General features: G+C 47.5%; 1 protein-coding gene across 2 annotated transcripts in view; it reads left to right on the top strand.

Moving 5' to 3' along the window:
* Positions 1-374: 374 nt before the first annotated feature.
* LRRC43 (leucine rich repeat containing 43) overlaps positions 375-20,982 on the top strand; it is a 191,426-nt gene continuing 170,818 nt past the window's right edge. For both annotated transcript variants that reach the window (XM_063964469.1, XM_063964468.1), the window contains exons 1-2: positions 375-746; positions 952-1,200. In XM_063964469.1, coding sequence (XP_063820539.1) covers positions 660-746; positions 952-1,200 — 336 coding nt within the window. In that variant the 5' untranslated portion in view covers positions 375-659. The remainder of the gene's footprint in view (positions 747-951; positions 1,201-20,982) is intronic.

Genomic DNA, 20,982 nt, shown 5'->3' with positions numbered 1-20,982 from the left:
GTGTATTTCATGCCCAAAACAGCGTTGGGCCAGGCAAAATACAAGTGGGTCATATGCAAGGGACCCTACTCTGCTGATTTCAGGTGTCAAATTTGTAACCAAAGACTCATTAACCCTTGCAACACCGAATGATCTGAATAAGAAGCTGGAGTTCGAATAAGAAGTGAATAAGAAGCTGCCGAATAAGAAGCTAACTTCAGTCTCGTGATAGTTTGTCCTGGGATAAATCCAGCATTTTTTTATTTATTTTTTAATATTTTTTTTTAAACAACTGTTTGCTGAATCCCCGTCCTCCCATGTCCACTAAACGGCAATCATCCGAAGTTATTGTACAGAAACATAGTATGCACGTGTGGTTAGCTTCAGTGTAACGCATTTCCCCAGTCCACATGCCCCAGTCCGACACTGCTTGTGCCATATACAGATGTATGTTGTTGTGCACTAATGATTATATTAATATATGCTGAACTTTTGAGAAGCCTTCTGTGCAGCGATCACAGAACATGTATAAACTGACCGGACGCCGGCCGGGGCATTGTGAGGTTGCTGAGCAACGCGAGGCGGTTTCCAGGAAACAGAACGTCCTAGATTGCAGCCCTGCAGTATGAGGGACTCCGCTGCTGGGCTCCGGGTCTGCTCTGCTGGTAGCTGGTGGCAGCATGGCAAACATCACTGTCTCTGACGTACTGGCACGACAGCTGGGCGCCTTGTGCCTGAAGTCCTTTCCCTGTGGCAGTGGGAACTGGGTAACTTACCTATTCTCCTTATGAAAGTGCGCCTCTTGCAGAAGCAGCGTGATCATACTGTGTATGTATGTGTAAATTGCATTAGTGTCCCCGGGCCCATTGTACATTACTTTAGTATCGCGGCAGCAGCAGCAACCGCATATGTCATGTTATTGTAATGTATAATGTTTTACTTTGATGTGTCCTTTATTGTGATTTTCCCCAGAACAAGTCTAACCCCTTAACCAGAACAGCTGTGCCCCCAGACACGTACTGGGAAAGCAATGATCCAAGTGAGGAGAGGCCGGACACCTTGACAGATCTCCTGACTCGGCGTCACTCACCGTGGGAACTGGATGAGAACCGCAGTCCTGGGTCACAGCACATAAGGGAGCTGGCAGCCAAATTCCCTGAGCTGATTACTGAGCACTTTATCAATTCCTACTTCAGATCTCTCCGAGTAGTAGATCAGGAGGTAGGTAGAAGGGAGTAAAAGGAGTGTGGCTGATTATATTTACCCCCTGCATGACTATAGTGGCTACACAGAATTTGGAGAACAAGTTTCAGGCCAGTTTGCCTATTTATAAGCGGAGATTAATAGGGGGACACCACTACTGAGACATGAAAGTGACAGTAGGAAGGACAGTGTGACTGTGCATTAGTGCCAGTCATACTGATCTCCTGAGAGACTGCCCCCAGAATTACTTTACAGAGCAGAATATTGAGAAAAGGGATAGAGAAGAGTTTAGTTTATGAAATAAAAATAATCTAACAGATATTTCATTATTATGGCTATGTTGTCTTTATATAGGGATGTTATCCTATATAATAAAAGGCTAGCGCTGCCCCTCAGCTATATGGGGGGAATTCAAGGGTTGTGCGTGCCGATGGCCACTAGATGGCATACGCGGAGCAATTAAAGTGTTACTCTGGGCATGAACAGTTGCTGTCGCTGACATTACTGTTATTTTTTTTCGTCATTTTTGACGGGCTGGTAGCTAGTTTATTAATATTGGGCAAAAATAAGATTTACTATTGTTGAATATTGTAGAAATAGAAAATATTTATCAGGACAATTTGACACAAAAACTTGCTGGCGGTCAGTGGCAAGCAGACGCATACAGTGAGACCAGCAGGTTCTCTATGCCAATGTGTGTCCCTGCTTTGCCCAGGCTTCCTGTTTCAGATTCAATACAAAAAAGGGGCAGATTTACCAACGAGTGATATTGTTATCACTCATTTTGTATGATAAATAGTGCTCCAGCCAATCCGCTCCTAACTGTTATGTGTTTGAAAAATGACAGGAACTGGATTGGCTGGAGCATCATTTAACATTCGTAAAAAGTGGTAAGAATATCACTCATTGTAGTAAAAAGTAAGAGTTTGCGAAAGTGATTGGAGGAACGGTGCAGCCTGAGTTCACAGTTATCACCACAGGATAAATAGACACCAGTATTTGGTAATCTTATTTTAATAGTTATTATGTATTTTGATTTTCGGGGGTGGTGAATAGTAGTTAAACCTGCATCCCTGTTGTAGTTGCAGCCTTTATTATTGTACAGTGATGGTTTGTGAAGCTTTTAGCATTATCTGTATTACTGTACTTATTTGATGTAAAGTGTCATTTCAGTTTACTTTAAGTGCACATGCCAATGGGTGCCAGCGATGCACCTGTTGTATGTACGTCGTGAGCAACAAGCAGTGTTCATGGTCAATAAAGCATCAGTGTGTGCTCTGAGAATGATCATTGGTTTCCATTTTGACAGCCAATTATTCTTCAGCTCAGGCTGACTGTGCTATGGTCATTAGACTGTACTATGGTAATTAGACTTGTGTATTTAGCTTTAGTCCTAATTATGGGCCTAATTCACACCTGATCGCAGCAGCAGCAACATTCTTCTCTAATGGGAAAAACCATGGTGGTCATTCCGAGTTGTTCGCTAGATGAATTCGTTCGCTGTGTAGCGATGAGGCAAAAAAACGGAACTTATGCACATGCGCGTCGTACTATTACAATGAATGATATAGTTTCACACAGGGTCTAGCGAAGCTTTTCAGTTGCACTGGTGGCCGCAGAGTGATTGACATGAAGTGGGCGTTTCTGGGTGTCAACTGACCGTTTTCAGGGAGTGTTCGTAAAAACGCAGGTGTGCCAGGGAAAACGCAGATGTGGCTGGACGAACGCAGGGCGTGTTTGTGACGTCAAAACAGGAACTGAACAGTCTGAAGTGATCGCAAGCGCCGAGTAGGTCTGAAGCTACTCTGAAACTGCACAAAAAAAAATTGTAGCCGCTCTGCAATTCTTTCGTTTGCACTTCTGCTAAGCTAAAATACACTCCCAGTGGGAGGCGGCATAGCGTTTGCACGGCTGCTAAAAACTGCCAGCGAGCGATCAGCGGAATATCCACCCATGTCCACTGCAGGTGTGGCAGATATAACATGTGCAGAGAGAGTTAGATTTGGGTGGGTTGTTTTCAAACTGAAATCTAAATTGCAGTGTAAAAATAAAGCAGTCAGAATTTACCCTGCACAAAAACAAAATAACCCACCCAAATCTAACTCTCTCTACAAATGTTATATCTGCCCCCCTGCAGTGCACATGGTTTTGCCCATTAGAGAAAGATTTTGCTGCTGCAATCAGGTCTGAATTAGGCCCAATGTATCTTATAACAACAACAAAAATCTTCACTATGTTATGTATTTATTGCTCAAACTGAACCAGGTTTCCTGTCTTTGTAGGGAAATTATTTAATATTAGCTTATATAGCTAATGGCATTTAATCCTATACTTCCTGTGACGTTGATCAGTCCCTCGCAACAGTTCGTAGATATTTAGGCCCATTCCACATTACAGAATTGTTCCAGGTGCTTCATAAACTGGTCACTTCAGGTCCTGCCGCTTTGTTCCAGGATTATTTAATTCCTTCTAGAATAATATGCCAGTTCTAGAAAAATCAGCAATGCATGGCAGGGATTGATGGCGGTCAGTCTTTACCGTAACCCTTCCTAGCTTTATAAGCACCAACATCTATTTCCTGAAATTTTCCGAAACACTTTTTCAGGTCCAAGGATGATTCCATAAAAACAAAAACATGTTTTTCACAATAAACTGATAGTGGAAATGAAAGCGTCAAACACTGTTATATAAGAAGGCAGCGAATCTTTAGAAATGCGGCTTAGTATAGTGTTGTACCCATGTAGCAGGGTAACCTTCTGTCACCACATACAGACAAGGAACGAGAATGATTTGGAGAGAGTAGACTTGTAGATCATTTATATAAAACAAAGGGCTCCATTTACTTGTAGATACTGTACTGCTTGTGCTCACAGATCTGAACAAGGTTTAAAAAAGGGGTGTGATAGAGAAGATCTACACCCCATATGGTCAAAAGGTCAGCAGTTAAAAGGTACACTTGACAATGGTCGACACAAGCTTTTTTCTCTTATGTCCTAGAGGATGCTAGGGACTCCGTAAGGACCATGGGGTATAGACGGGCTCTGCAGGAGACATGAGCACTATAAAGAACTTTTAGTATGGGTGTGTACTGGCTCTTCCCTCTATGCCCCTCCTCCAGACCTCAGTTAGATAGGGTGCATTACAGGGGAGCTCTCCTGAGTTTCTCTGAAAAATAATTTTGTTAGGTTTTTTTATTTTCAGGGAGCACTGCTGGCAACAGGCTCCCTGCATCGTGGGACTGAGGAGAGAGAAGCAGACCTACTTAAGTGATAGGCTCTGCTTCTTAGGCTACTGGACACCATTAGCTCCAGAGGGAGTCGGAACGCGGGTCTCGCCCCGCCGTTCATCCCAGATCCGCGCCGCCGTCCTCCTCGCAGACCCGGAAGATAGAAGCCGGGTGAGTATAAGAAAAAAAAAAGAAGACTTCAAGGCGGCAGAAGACTTCAGCTCCCACACACAAGGCACTGATGGGCGCAGGGGGGGCGCCCTGGGCAGCAATAAACCTCTAGGGCTGGCAAACATACATATATAGGCTACAGACGCACTATATATCATAACCCCCGCCAGTATTGTAAAAATGAGCGGGACCGAAGCCCGCCGGTGAGAGGGCGGAGCTTGATCCCTCAGCACGGAAAGCGCCATTTTCTCCACAGCATGGAGCTGGCTCCCCGGACTCTCCCCTGCTGAAGGCACAGGGCAAAACAGAGGAGGGGGTGGGGGGGCGGCACTTATTAGCAGCAGTGAGTGTATATAATGTGATAATATATATATTTATATAAAAGCGCTGTTTTATCTGGGAATTCTATTTCTGGTGTCAGTGGCGCTGGATGTGTGCTGGCATACTCTCTCTCTGTCTCTCCAAAGGGCCTTATTGGGGATCTGTCTCCATATAAATATCCCTGTGTGTATGGGGTTGTGTCGGTACGTGTGTGTCGGCATGTCTGAAGTGGAAGGCTCATCTAAGGAGGAGGTGAAGCAGATGATTGTGGTGTCTCCGTCGGCAACGCCGACACCTGATTGGTTGGACATGTGGAATGTTTTAAATGCAAATGTAAATTTATTACATAAGAGATTGGACAAAGCAGAGTCCAAGGATTTGACTGTGTCACAGGGCCCTTCAGGGTCTCAAAAACGTCCCCTGTCCCAAATAGTAGACACTGATACCGACACGGATTCTGACTCCAGTGTCGAATATGATGATGCAAGGTTACACCCAAGGGTGGCAAAAAGTATTCATTATTTGATTATTGCAATAAAAGATGTTTTGCATATCACAGATGACCCCTCTGTCCCTGACACGAGGGTACACAGGTTTAAGGAAAAGAAACCTGAGGTAGCGTTTCCCCAATGTTATGAGCTGAACGCATTATTTGAAAAAGCTTGGGAAACTCCAGACAAAAAACTGCAGATTCCCAAAAGAATTATTATGGCGTATCCTTTCCCCTCAAAGGACAGGTTATGGTGGGAATCATCACCCACGGTCGACAAGGCCTTAACACGCATGTCTAAAAAGGTGGCCCTACCGTCCCCGGACACGGCGACACTAAAAGGTTCTGCGGATCGCAGGCATGAAATTACCTTAAAATCAATTTATACACATACGGGGGCTTTGCTCAGACCGGCAATAGCATCGGCTTAGGTTTGTAGCGCGGTAGCAGCTTGGACAGATACCTTGTCAGCTGATATTGATACCCTAGATAGGGATACCAGTTTATTGACCTTAGGTCACATCAAAGACGCAGTCTTATATATACTGTGGACCCGCCAATGGACGGGTGATGCCGACTCAAAGAGGCATATGGAAATTTTGCCTTACAAGGGTGAGCTTTTAATTGGGGAAGGTCTCGCGGACCTAGTTTGAGCCTTAACACGCATGTCTAAAAAGGTGGCCCTACCGTCCCCGGACACGGCGACACTAAAAGGTTCTGCGGATCGCAGGCATGAAATTACCTTAAAATCAATTTATACACATACGGGGGCTTTGCTCAGACCGGCAATAGCATCGGCTTGGGTTTGTAGCTCGGTAGCAGCTTGGACAGATACCTTGTCAGCTGATATTGATACCCTAGATAGGGATACCAGTTTATTGACCTTAGGTCACATCAAAGACGCAGTCTTATATATATACTGTGGACCCGCCAATGGACGGGTGATGCCGACTCAAAGAGGCATATGGAAATTTTGCCTTACAAGGGTGAGCTTTTAATTGGGGAAGGTCTCGCGGACCTAGTTTCAACAACTACCGCGGGTAAATCTACCTTTTTTGCCTTATGTTCCCCCACAGCAAAAGAAACGCAGCAGTATCACATGCAGTCCTCTCGGTCGTATAAGTCCAGAAGAGGTCGGGGCTCTTCCTTCCTCGCCAGAAGTAAGGGCAGAGGGAAAAAGAATGCCTTCTACGGCCAGTTCCGAGGAACAGAAGTCCTCCCCGGCTTCTACTAAATCCACCGCATGACGCTGGGGCTCCACTGAGGGAGTCCGCTCCGGTGGGGGCACATCTTCAACTCTTCAGCCACGTCTGGGTTCAGTCGGATGTGGATCCTTGGGCGATGGAAATTGTGTCCCAAGGTTACAAGCTGGAATTCAAAGACATGCCTCCCCGCCGATTCTTCAAATCGGCTTTACCAACGTCTCCCCCAGAGAGGGAGATAGTGTGGGCTGCAATTCGAAAAAGCTGTGTCTACAGCAAGTGATGATCAGGGTTCCCTTAATGCAACAGGGAAAAGGGTACTATTCAACCCTATTTGGGGCAACCGAAACCGGATGGCTCGGTTAGACCCATTCTCAACTTAAAATCCCTGAACCTGTACTTAAAAAGGTTCACGTTCAAGATGGAAGGGCAGTGATCAACAGCCTGGAAGGGGGGGGGGATTTTATGGTGTCACTAAACATAAAGGATGCATACCTTCATGTCCCCATTTATCCTCCTCTTCAAGCGTACCTGAGATTAGCTGTACAGGCCTGTCATTTCCAATTTCAGATGTTGCCGTTTGGGCTTTCCACGGCCCCAAAGGTTTTCACCAAGGTAATGGCGGAAGTGATGGTACTCCTGCGCAGGCAAGGAGTCACAATTATCCTGTACTTGGACGATCTCCTGATAAAAGCAAGATCAAAGGAACAGTTGCTGAAAAGCGTGTCGTTCTCCCTGAGAGTGCTGCAGCAACATGGCTGGATTCTAAATCTACCAAAGTCACAGTTGGTTTCAACAACTCGGCTGTCTTTCTTAGGCATGATTCTGGACACAGAACAGAAGAGGGTTTTTCTCCCAATGGAAAAAGCCCAGGAACTCCAGAACAGGGTCAGAGACCTGTTAAAACAAAAAAGAGTGTTAGTCCATCAATGTACTGGAGAAAATGGTGGCGACCTACGAGGACCTTCTGGACAAGTGGTTCGGGTCTCACCTTCCAATACATCAGAAGATAACCCTGTCCCCCTGGTCCAGGGTGTCTCTCCTGTGGTGGCTGCAGAGTGCTCATCTTCTAGGAGGTCGCAGGTTCGGCATTCAGGACTGGGTCCTGGTGACCACGGACGCGAGCCTCCGAGGATGGGGATCAGTCACACAAGGAAGGAATTTTCAGGGACTGTGGTCAAGCCAGGAGGCTTGCCTACACATCTACATACTGGAATTAAGGGCCGTTTACAACGGCCTACGACAAGCGGAGAATCTTCTTTGCGACCTACTGGTTCTGATTCAATCAGACAACGTCACAGCTGTGGCTCATGTAAACCGCCAAGGTGGTACAAAGAGCAGAGTGGCAAAGGCTGGAAGCCACCAGGATTCTGCAGTGGGCAGAAAATCACGTAAGCGCTCTGTAAGCGATATTCATTCCGGGAGTGGACAACTGGGAAGCAGTCTTCCTCAGCAGACATGATCTCCATCCAGGTGTGTGGGGACTTCATCAAGAAGTCTTTGCAGATATAACAAGTCGTTGGGAGCTTCCTCAAATAGACATGATGGCATCACGCCTCAACAAGAAGCTTTGGAGGTATTGCGCCAGGTCAAGGGGCCCTCAGGCAGTAGCGGTGGACGCCCTGGTGACACCATGGGTGTTTCAGTCGGTCTATGTGTTTCCTCCTCTTCCTCTCATCTCAAAAATATTGGGAATCATTAGACAGAAAAGAGTACTGACAATACTCATTGTTCCAGATTGGCCTCGAAGGGCCTGGTATTCAGATCTTCAGGGGATGCCCACAGAAGATCCGTGGCCTCTTCCTCTCAGAGAGGACCTGCTGCAGCAGGGGCCCTGCGTGTTCCAAGACTTGCCGCGGTTGCGTTTGACGGCATGGCGATTGAACACCGAATCCTAGCGGAGAAGGGTATTCCGGAAGAAGTCATCCCTACTCTGATAAAGGCTAGGAAGGAAGTGACGGCGAACATTATCACCGTATCTGGAGAAAGTATGTATCTTGGTGTGAAGCCAAGAATGATCCTACGGAAGGTTTCCACTTGGGCTGTTTTCTCCACTTTCTACAGACAGGAGTGGATATGGGCCTAACGTTAGGCTCCATTAAGGTACAGATTTCGGCCCTGTCTATATTCTTCCAGAAGGAATTGGCTTCTCTCCAGAAGTCCAAACTTTTGTAAAGGGAGTGCTACACATCCAGCCTCCTTTTGTGCTCCCAGTAGCACCATGGGACCTTAACGTAGTGTTACAGTTCCTTAAATCGCACTGGTTTGAGCCTTTTCAAACAGTTGAATTGAAATTTCTCACTTGGAAAGTGGTCATGTTATTGGCCTTGGCATCTGCCCGAATTGGCGGCTTTGTCTCACAAGAGCCCCTATCTGATTTTCCAGGTGGATAGAGCGGAATGGAGGACTCATCCTCAATTTCTACCTAAGGTGGTTTCGTCTTTTCACATGAACCAACCTATTGTGGTGCCTGTGGCTACGGGGGACTTGGAGGACTCCAAGTCCCTGGATGTAGTCAGGGCCTTAAACATTTATGTAGCCATGACGGCTAGGGTTAGGAAAACAGAGGCACTATTTATCCTGTATGCAGCCAACAAGGTTGGCGCTCCTGCTTCTAAGCAGACTATTGCTCGCTGGATCTGTAACTCGATTCAGCAGGTTCATTCTACGGCTGGATTGCCGGTACCAAAGTCGGTAAAGGCCCATTCCACTAGGAAGGTGGGGGCTCTTCTTGGGCGGCTGCCCGAGGCGTCTCGGCATTACAGCTTTGCTGAGCAGCTACTTGGTCGGGTTCAAACACTTTTTTGTAAAATTCTACAAGTTTGATACCCTGGCTGGTGAGGACCTTGCGTTTGCTCAGTCGGTGCTGCAGAGTCATCCGCACTCTCCCGCCCGGTAGGGAGCTTTGGTATAAACCCCATGGTCCTTACGGAGTCCCCAGCATCCTCTAGGACGTAAGAAAAAATAAGATTTTAAACCTACCGGTAAATCTTTTTCTCCTAGACCGTAGAGCAGGCATTCCCAACCACGGTCCGCAAGGCACACTAACAGTGCATGTTTTAGTGATATCCAGGCTTCAGCACAGGTGACTTAATTAGTAGCTCAGTTATTTTGATTTAACCATTTGTGCTGCAGCCTGGATATCACTAAAACCTGCACTGTTGGTGTGCCTTGAGGACCGTGGTTGGGAATGCCTGCCGTAGAGGATGCTGGGCGCCCGTCCCAGTGCGGACTAAATCTGCAAGACTTGTATATAGTTGTTGTTTACATAAGGGTTATATTACAGTTGGAATCGGTCTTTGACTGATACTTATTTTTGTTCATACTATTAACTGGTTGCGTATATTCCAGGTTATATGGTATGATTGGTGTGGGCTGGTATGAATCTTGCCCTTAGATTAACAAAATCCTTTCCTCATATTGTCCATCTCCTCTGGGCACAGTTCTCTAACTGAGGTCTGGAGGAGGGGCATATAGGGAGGAGCCAGTGCACACCCATACTAAAAGTTCTTTATAGTGCCCATGTATCCTGCGGAGCCAGTCTATACCCCATGGTCCTTACGGAGTCCCCAGCATCCTCTACGGACTAGGAGAAAAAGATTTACCGGTAGGTTTAAAATCTATATATTTTTTTGTGTGGATGTCATTTTGTATGTTTAACCATATCTACGTGGATAGTAACTCAAGCAAAAGTTGCAAAAACATGAAAAATCCCTCCAAAAAACTTGTTGACCATTGTCATAACGACCTTTTGACCCTGTTGGCCTTAAGCACTGTCGGCCTTTTACCTATCGACCTTTTCACCATGTTGACCTTTTGTACCTGTCGACCTGATGCATGGTGACCATATGGTGTTGACCTATACCAGTGATGGCTAACCTTGACACTCCAGCTGTTGTTGAACTACACATCCCAGCATGCCCTGCTACAGTTTTGCTATTTGGCCATGCTAAAACTGATGTCATTAGTGTTTCACTGTGATATAATAAGCTGACAGCCTCACTGGGGCTGTGTAGCTGGGGTGTGCTGGTCTTCTCTCTCTGTATGTGTCCCTCTCACATACAGTAAGGGCAGGCGTGATAAGTTTTACTGTCTGTGTGTATGTGTATGTCATTGTGATTACTATGAACATGGGTTAACACAAGCTATGCAGTGTATGCCACACCAGATTCCCTCCCTTATCATCTGATTCTGTTTCATGTGAACAATGCAGCCAATCTTCACAAATCAGTGAGGGGACTGGGGAGAGGGTCAAGAGCCCTCCTGGCTAGGGGCCCTTAAGAATATGATGTCTGATATGTCATCACAACTCACTGCTGATGTTCAAAAAACTCAGCTACTTCAACAGGCAGTTGCAGACTTAGCTGCTAGGCAGATGTTACACAGCCCACCTCTCTCACTCAGGACCACAAAAGCGTGGTTTACCTGCCTTACTATCTGATTCAGATGAGGATATACAGGAAGATGGGGATGACTTGGATCCCGTTAGTGGGGATTCCACTTCTGCTCAGGGTATTGAACCCCTCATTCTGGCTATACGGGACGTGTTCAATCTCTCTCTAGAGGACGCTGCATCACAGCAGTTGTTTTTCTTTACACACAAAACAAGCCTAATGTCACTTTCCCGGATTCTGCAGTTAGATGATCTATTTAAGGTTTTTTTTTGCACACTTTCCCATTTGCTCCTGAAGGTAGGAAATTCTGGGAAGAACCCCCGGGAGTTGACATATCAGTCTCTCGACTGTCAAAAAAGGTGCTGCTGCCTGCACCAGGCTCCTTTACCATAAAGGACCCTGGCGACAGAAAAATAGAGACTACACTAAAGTCTATCTACACAGCAGCAGGTGTATCGCAAAGGCTGGTCATAGCGGGTTGCTGGATGACCCATGCCATTCACACATGGGCTTCTCAAATTCAGGAGGGCTATGAAACACATTCAGGACATTGCACGTGTCCTGTGTGACTCGCTTAAGGAGATGGGCAATATTAATGCTAGGACTTCTGCCATGGCAGTGTCGGCGCGCAGGGCCTTGTGGTTGCGTCAGTGGATAGCAGACGCAGAATCCAAGCGCAGTGTGTAATCTCTCCCCTTTTCTGGGGAATGGCTCTTTGGGGTTGAGTTTGATACGTACGTGGATTTCCAAAGTCACTGCAGGGAAATCCACGTTTCTCCCCTCTGGGGCTCCGCCGGGTAGGCGTTCCTACCCGGGGCCATCTGTTCAGTCCTTTCGGTCTAACAGATTTCGATCTAGGGCCAGAGGTGCCTCCAATGCGGCTAGAGGCACCAGAGGTAAGACAAAAACACCGGTTCTCAGGAACAGAGCACCAGTTCTGCTTCCACTAAGTCCTCAGCATGACTGTGCCCACCCACCCCAAGGGGATCTCGAGGTGGGAGCTCGACTGCATCTCTTCAGCCGCGTCTCGGAGGGTTCCTGCCAGGATACCTGGGTCAAGGACTTCATTTCTCAGGGCTACAAGCTGGAGTTCAACGGTGCTCCTCCCCAACAATTTTTCAAATCAAGCTTAACAGCTTTGGAGGATATGCAAGTTACATTACAACAGGCCATCCAAAAGTTGGTCCAGTCCCGCGTCATTGTTCCAGTACCAATACCACAACGAAGTAAGAGTTATTACTTCAACCTGTTTGTGGTACCGAAGCCGGACGGTTCGGTAAGACCCATTTTGAATCTAAAGTCCTTGAACCCTTACCTAAAGGTTTTCAAGTTCAAAATGGAATCCTTGAGAGCAGTGATTGCGGGCCTGGAAGAACAGGAATTCATGGTTTCCTTGGATATCAAGGACACCTACCTTCATATTCCAATTTGGCCACCTCATCAGGCTTATCTGAGGTTTGCCCTACTGGATGATCACTACCAGTTCCAGGCGCTGCCCTTCGGCCTGTCCACAGCTCCGAGGGTATTCACAAAGGTAATGGTGGAGATGATGTTCCAGCTCCGGGTCCAGGGGGTCAATGTTGTCCCTTACCTGGATGATCTCCTGATAAAAGCAAGATCCAGGGAGCTTTTATTGCTCCATATCGACCGCACTATCCAACTTCTGTCACACCATGGATGGATTCTCAATTTACAGAAGTCCCACCTGGAGCCAACTCAGAGGCCCCTGTTCCTGGGGATGTTACTGGATACTGTGGCCAAGAAGGGGTTCCTCCTGGTGGACAAAGCGAAAACACTTCAGGAGATGGTCTGCATGGTGATCCGACCTGCTCGAGTATCCATCCATCTTTGCATAAGATTGTTGGGAAGATGGTTGCCTCATACGAGGCGATCCAATATAGGAGGTTCCATGCCAGAATGTTTCAGTTGTATCTCCTGAGCAAGTGGTCCGGATCACACCTACAGATGCACCGGATGATACGGCTGTCCCTTCAGGCCAGGATTTCTCTCCTGTGGTGGCTGCAGTCCTTCAATCTCCTGGAAGGCCAGAGTTTTGGGATTCAGGATTATATCCTCCTCACGATGGATGCAAGTCTGAGAGGATGGGGAGCTGTCACCCAAGGGGCTCAGTTCCAGGGCAGGTGGTCAGCCCAAGAAGCCCTCCTTCCAATCAATGTTCTGGACCTTCGGGTGATCTACAATGCTCTGCTTCAAGCCTCTTCTCTGCTCAAGGATCATGCAATCCAAGTACAGTCGGACAACGCCACTGCAGTGGCATACATCAATCGGCAAGGAGGGACAAAAAGCAGAGCCTGCATGCGAGAGGTGTCAAGGTTACTCCTCGGGGCAGAAAGAAATGCAAGAGCAATGTCCGCCAGCTTCATTCCAGGAGTGGACAACTGGGAAGCGGGCTTCCTGAGTCGCCATGATCTCCACCCGGGGGAGTGGGCGCTCCACCATCAGGTGTTTCAGCAGATCATCAACTGGTGGGGCTGCCCACAAATAGACATGATGGCTTCTCGACTCAACAAGAAGCTTCCCTGGTATTGGTCACAAACCGGGGACCCTCAGACGAGGGCAGTAGATGCACTGACGTCGCCTTGGCCTTACCGGCTGGTCTACCTGTTTCCTCCGATTCCATTGCTCCCAAGGGTGCTCAAGCGAATCGGACATCAGGGGTTGCCCCGGATTTGCCTCTGAGGGAGTGGTACGCGGATCTTCTGGACATGTCCATCGAAGACCCTTGGCCTCTACCACTAAGAAGAGATCTTCTTCAACAAGGGCTGTTCGTCTACCCAGAATTACGGCGACTTTGTTTGACGGCATGGAGGTTGAATGGAATATCCTAGCTCACAAGGGCCTTTCGAAGAAGGTTATTGCTACCATGGTTCAGGCCCAGAAACCTGTGATGTCAAAACAATCTGGTGAAGATATGTCTCTTGGTGCGAGGAATGCACGTATCCGCCTGCAGAGTTCCACTTGGGACATTTCTTACGTTTCCTGCAGGCTGGTGTAGATATGGGCTTACGTCTGGGTTCCGTTAAGGTCTAGTTTTCAGCTCTCTCAATTTTCTTTCAGAAGAAATTGGCAGTGTTGCCAGAAGTTCAGACCTTCTTGCAAGGTGTACTTCATATTCAACCTCCTTTTGTGCCGCCCACAGCACCCTGGGATTTGAATATCGTGTTGGAATTTCTACAGTCCTTCTGGTTTCAACCTATGACGACGGTAGAGGAGAAGTACCTCACGTGTCAGACACTGTTACTGGACCTGGCTTCTGCTAGGCGTGTCTCAGAGTTAGGAGCTTTATCGTGTAAAAGCCCTTACTTGGTCTTTTATGATGACAGAGCGGAGCTCAGGACTCTGCAACAGTTCCTGCCGAAGGTTGTCTCTGCGTTCCACTTGAATCAACCTATTGTGGTTATGTCCGGTTCTGGCACTTCTGTTTCTCCAGAGGCTTTGGATTCTGTGCAAGCCTTGAAGATGTATGTCACGCAAACGGCTCGGATCAGAAAGACGCATTCCTTGTTCGTGCTCTATGATGCGCAGAAAAATGGTTGCCCTGCTTCAAAGCAGTCCATTGCTCGTTGGCTTAGGCTTACTATCCAACAGGCCTATGTGTCGGCAGCCTTACCTGTTCCTAAGTCTCTAAAGGCCCACTCTAAAAGATTGGTGGGCTTCTCCTGGGTGGCTGCCCGTGGAGTCTCGGCCTTGCAACTATGCCGAGCTGCTACCTGGTCGGGGAAGAACACTTTTGTGAAGTTCTACAAGTTTGATACCCTGGCCGAAGAGGATACCCAGTTTGAGCAGGTGGTGCTGCAGAAGTCTCCGCACGTTCCCGCCTGTTCTGGAAGCTTTGGGATGTCCCCATCTTACTAAGTCTCCCCAATACACCTTAGGGATGCTAGAGAAAATAGGATTTTAATTACCTACCGCTAAATCCTTTTCTCGTAGTTTTCAGTGCGTTGACTTTTCTGCATGTTCTCTTTTATATGGTTACACTGTTCAGCTGTTGCTGTTGTTGTTACCAGCCGTTGCTGGTTGTATGTTAGTAGTGTGCTGGTGTATAAATCTCACCACTCGTTGTTATGTTCCTTCTCTCATATATGACCTTTCTCCTTCGGCACTGTTTTACCTATAACTGCCTGTGGGAGGTGGCATAGAGGGGAGGAGCCAGCACACACAGTGAAGAAATTTAAAGTGCACTGTTTCCTTTGGACACCGTCTATACCCCATCGTACTAAGGGGGTAATTCTGAGTTGATCGCAGCAGCAAGTTTGTTGGCAATTGGGCAAAACCATGTGCTCTGCAAGGGGGGGGGGGATACAACATTTGCAGAGAGAGTTAGTGCCCTACACACTTAAAGATTATCTGTCCAATCTTTCTGGTTGGAACAAAAATCTGGTAATGTATGGGAGCAAATGACAATTGACCATTTGCTCTCAAACACTGGACAACAGACAAAAATGGACTTTCAAACAAATTGGTTAAGTTTGTTTCATTACAACAATTGATCTTAACAACCATTTCTGTCCATTTTCTGGATTTTGGGAGCAAATGGTTGATTGTCATTTGCTCCCAGACATTGCCAGATTTTCTTTCCAATCAGACAGATTGGACAGATAATCTTTAAGTGTGTAAGGCCCTGATTTGGGTGGGTTATTTAGTTTCTGTGCAGGGTAAATACTGGCTGCTTTATTTTTACACTGCAATTTAGATTTCACTGTGAATACACCCCACCCAAATCTAACTCTCTCTGCACATGTTATATCTGTCCCCCCCTGCAGTGCACATGGTTTTGCCCAACTGCTAACAAATTTGCTGCTGCGATCAACTCAGAATTAGGCCCTAAGTCTCCCCAATATCCCTTATGTACTACGAGAAAAGGATTTACCGGTAGGTAATTAAAATCCTATTTTCAATGGTTGACTTCCTGGTGGCAATGAAATAAAAAAAAAAAATAGGGAGGAGCATCAACAGAATCAGGCCAAGCTTATAACTGGGATACCCAGAGCTGCACCTTTTCAAGGTAGCAGATGTAATAATAGCCTAGCAAGCAATTGTGCAATGCACGGTCAGGTCTGGAAGTTAATCATTACTGTATAAAACAATTCTGAAAACTTACCCTATGTGTAGTTTATCATCCACAGATGAAGATAACATCATATTTATATCAAAGCAACAAAACAGATTATTCTGAAAGATTCACAAACTTTCTGACATCACTGAGTGTACATTGTAATTACTCTACCTAAGAATAAATGGGGCAAAAAATAATATTTTCTCCTGCAGGGTTCACAGGGTATCCACAGGATACATTGGGGATATGGTTGAGCGACAGCGTGTTTTGCACCAGTCGGTCAAAGCTTTCTGGCCTCCCAGCAAGCAGCGGGCCCGTCCATATATCCCCGCCTCCTGGCTCAGACTAAACAGTTTTTTGTTTGGTGCGGCAGGAGCCGGACCACGGTCTAAGGCAGTGATGGCTAACCTTGACACTCCAGCTGTTGATGAACTACACATCCCAGCATGCCCTGCTACAGTTTTGCTATTTGGCCATGATAAAACTGATGCAGGGCATGCTGGGATGTGTAGTTCAACAACAGCTGGAGTGTCAAGGTTAGCCATCACTGGTCTAAGGACTGCTGGTTTCTATCAGCCATGAGTTTTTTAGCAGCCATAAGCTTTATTTTATTTTTATAGTCTTACTATTTTCTCTTACGTCCTAGAGGATGCTGGGGTCCACATTAGTACCATGCGGTATAGACGGGTCCACTAGGAGCCACTGGCACTTTGAGTTTGAGAGTGTGGGCTGGCTCCTCCCTATATGCCCCTCCTACCAGACTCGGTTTAGAAAATGTGCCCGGAGGAGCCTGTCACAGCTAGGGGAGCTCTCCAGAGTTTCTCTAGTAAAAGTTTTTTTAGAGTTTATTATTTTACAGGGATGCTGCTGGCAACAGCCTCCCTGCTTCGTGGGACTAAGGGGGGGGGGGGGAGTAGTGTCCGCCCTGTGGGGTCTGAGCCACTATCTCCACTGACAGGACACTAAGCTCCTGAGGTTGCTGATCGTTAGCCGTTCCAGGCGACCACTCACTCACGCAGCATGCCGCCACCCACTTACAGAGCCAGAAAATTTCGGTGGCGCGTGAGTCACCGGCCCCCCTGGCAAGCGGGGAGCTGGTGTGAAGATGGTGGCAACAGGGTATGGAGCGCAGTACTAACTGTGCTTCGGGGCTCAGCGGTACATAATGCGGCGCTATGAGGGGCGCCCTGAGCCAGCGCCTATACCCTAAACAGGTCAGCAAGCCTGTCAGGGTCCACAGATCGCTGCCAGCACAAATCCTCAGGCCAGTATAATACAATGAAGAGGGGAAGCAGCGCCATGTTCGGGGGGCGGAGCTTCTCAGAGTGGACCCTGCAGCGTTCAGCGCCATTTTCCTGCCTGCAGTTCCTATACAACAGACGCTGACATGGAGAGCTGTCCCTCCAAGCAACTCCAGCTGTCCTGTGCAGTACGAGGGGGTTGTAGAAGGGGGGAGGAGGCTGTGTAAACTCTGTGTAGTCTATTAAGGTACACAGACAGCGCTGGTAGTTTCATTAGTTCTACCTCAAAAAGCGCTGTGTGTGGGTTGGCTCCAATCTCTGTGTCTCTCTGTGGCATACTTGGGGGGGAAACTGTGTCTGACATTTCCCTGTATGTGTGTGTGTTTAATATCTCACATAGCCATGTCTAAGGACTCTGTGTCATATGCTGCAGAGGATGTTTCCTCTCAGGAGGGATCCATTCCATGTACACAGGATTGTAATGCTTTGTCTCAGATCCCTATTGTTTAACCTGAGTGGTTAACTTCTATCAAAGGAATGATCTCTCAGATCTCTACTAGGGTAGCTAATACTGAGACTGAAACTCAGGTGTTAAAGAAGTCTAGGGCAGTTTGGTCAGACTCTGTCCCTATTCCTGCAAAATTCCCTGGCATGTTCCCACAGAAACGTGCACTTGCCTAAATTATGCAAGATGACACGGATACCGATTCTGATACTACAGACGATGATGGGGATGTGCTGAGGGGGGTGGCATCCCTTGCAAAGGGGGTGCAGCTCATGATTGAGGCCATTAGAGATGTGTTAAACATAATGACACCACACCTGAGCAGGTTGAGGAGACTTACTTCACTGACAATAAGAAAGCCTCACTAACCTTCCCATGCGTCTAAAGAATTAAACGCTATATTTGAAAAATCCTGGGAAAACCCGGAGAAAAAATTCCAGATCCCAAAGAGAGTTCTGGTTGTTTTTCCCTTCCCTGAGGAAGATAGGAAAAAATGGGAAAACCCACCAATTGTTGACGCATCTCTCTCCAGACTGTCTAAAAAGTTGGTTTTACCTGTCCCTGGTTCTACCGCGTTAAAAGAACTGGCTGATCGTAAGATTGACACTACGCTCAAATCCATTTACACTGCTTCAGGAGTGGCGTTAAGGCCCACTATTGCCTGTGCATGGATTTCTAAAGCCATAGTAAAGTGGTCAGGCACATTACTAGAGGATTTGGATACAATGGATAGAAGTAACATTGAATTGTTTTTACTTAACATACAGGATTCTGCGGGGTTCATGGTGGAATCCATGAAGGACCTGGGTACACTCACTGCACGAATATCTTCCATGTCAGTCTCAGCCCGCAGGGGACTCTGGCCACGCCAATGGTCTGCAGACGCGGAATCCAGGAGAAGTGTGGAGAACCTGCCCTACACAGGTCAGGCTCTATTTGGGGAAGCGTTGGATGCGTGGGTTTTCACGGCAACCGCGGGTAAGTCTCCTTTCCTTCCCTCTGCTACTCATTCTACGAAGAAACCGTTTTCTTCAGCTGTGCAGCAGTCCTTTCAGACCGCTACGACAAAAAAGCCCAAGCCTTCTACCACCTTCTTTAGAGGTGGTCGGGCAAAATCCAAAAAGCCTGCACCCGCAGGCTCCCAGGACCAGAGACCTGCTTCTGGTACCTCAAAATCCTCAGCATGACGGTGGACCTCAAAGCCTGGAGGAAGGGCTGGTGGGTGCGAGACTCAGACGTTTCAGCCACTTCTGGGTGTCGTCCGGCTTGGATCCCTGGGTACAGGATATTGTGTCCCAGGGGTACAGACTGGAGTTTCAATAACTCCCGCCTCACCGATTTTTCAAATCAGGCTTACCAGCTTTGCTGACAGACAGGGCTATCCTATAGGAAGCCATCCTAAAATTGGAAAAATCTCAGGTCATAGTCACAGTTCCACCTCATCTGCAAAACAAGGGTTATTATTCAAACCTTTTCGTGGTCCTGAAACCGGATGGTTCGGTCAGACCAATTTTGAACTTGAAATCGTTGAACCCTTACCTAAGGGTGTTCAAATTCAAAATGGAGTCTCTCAGAGCAGTGATTTCATGTCTGGAGGATGGAGAGGATGGAGAGTTTCTGGTATCCCTGGATATCAAGGATGCGTACCTTCACATTCCGAATTGGCCGTCTCACCAGGCTTATCTCAGATTTGCACTGTTAGACAATCACTATCAATTCCCGGCACTTCCAATCGGCCTCTCCACAGCACCGAGGGTGTTCACTAAGGTGATGGCAGAGATGATGGTTCTCCGCAGCAAACAGGGGGTGTAAATAATCCAATATCTGGATGGTCTGCTGATAAAGGCATCGTCCAGGGAGAGGTTGTTGCAGTCCATTGTTCTCACGACTCATCTGCTCAGGGAACACGGTTGGATCCTGAATCTTCAGAAATCACATTTGGAGCCGACCAGGAGGTTGTCTTTTCTGGGAATGATCCTCGACACAGAAGTGCAGATGGTGTTCCTTCCGGAGGAGAAAGCGTTGGTGATACAAACAATGGTCCGGGATGTCCTGAAGCCAGCCCGGGTTTCGGTTCATTAGTGCATTCGCCTTCTGGGGAAGATGGTGGCCTCTTACGAGGCTCTACAGTACAGAAGGTTTCATGCTCGGCCCTTCCAACTAGATCTCCTGGACAAGTGGTCGGGATCTCATCTACACATGCACCAAAGAATACGTCTGTTGCCAAAAGCCATGATTTTACTCCTCTGGTGGCTACAACTACCTCACCTTCTGGAGGGCCGCAGGTTTGGGATTCAGGACTGGATCCTTCTAACCACGGATGCAAGTCTCTGGGGCTGGGGCGCAGTTACTCAGGGGGAAACCTTCCAAGGAAGGTGGTCAAGCCTGCAATCCAGCCTACCAATAAACATTCTGGAACTAAGAGCCATCTACAACAGTCTTCTCCAAGCGTCCCATCTTCTGCAAGATCGAGCCATTCAAGTGCAGTCGGGCAATGTAACAACAGTGGCTTACATAAACCGACAGGGAGGAACGAAGAGCAGAGCTGCAGTGTCAGAGGTAACAAGAATCATCCTCTGGGCAGAAAAACACGCGTTGGCGCTGTCAGCAATCTTCATTCCGGGAGTAGACAGTTGGGAAGCGGACTTCCTCAGCAGACACGATCTCCATCCAGGAGAGTGGGGACTCCATCCGGAGGTGTTCACGGAGGTAATGATCTTTGTGTACCTCAAATAGACATGATGGCCTCTCATCTCAACAAGAAGCTTCGGCGGTATTGTTCCAGGTCGAGGGACCCGCAAGCCATGGTGGTGGACGACCTAGTGACTCCGTGGGTGTTCCAGTAGGTGTACGTGTTTCCTCCACTTCCACTCATTCCAAGAGTTCTAAAACTCATAAGGAGAACAAGAGTTCAAGCGATCCTCATTGCTCTGGACTGGCCAGGAAGGGCTTGGTATGCGGATCTTCTGGATCTACTGCTAGAAGAGCCGAGGCCTCTTCCTCTTCGGGAGGACCTGCTGCAGCAGGGGCCGTTCGCTTATCAAGACTTACTGTGCCTACCTTTGACGGCATGGAGGTTGAACGCCAGATATTAGCTCAGAAGGGCATTCCGAACAAGGTTATTCCTACCCTGATACAGGCTAGGAAAGGAGTAACGTCTAAACATTACCATC

The sequence above is a fragment of the Pseudophryne corroboree genome, chromosome 1 (genome assembly GCF_028390025.1).
Source record: "Pseudophryne corroboree isolate aPseCor3 chromosome 1, aPseCor3.hap2, whole genome shotgun sequence".
NCBI classification, from domain to species: Eukaryota; Metazoa; Chordata; class Amphibia; order Anura; family Myobatrachidae; genus Pseudophryne; species Pseudophryne corroboree.
This window is presented reverse-complemented; position numbering and strand designations above follow the sequence as displayed.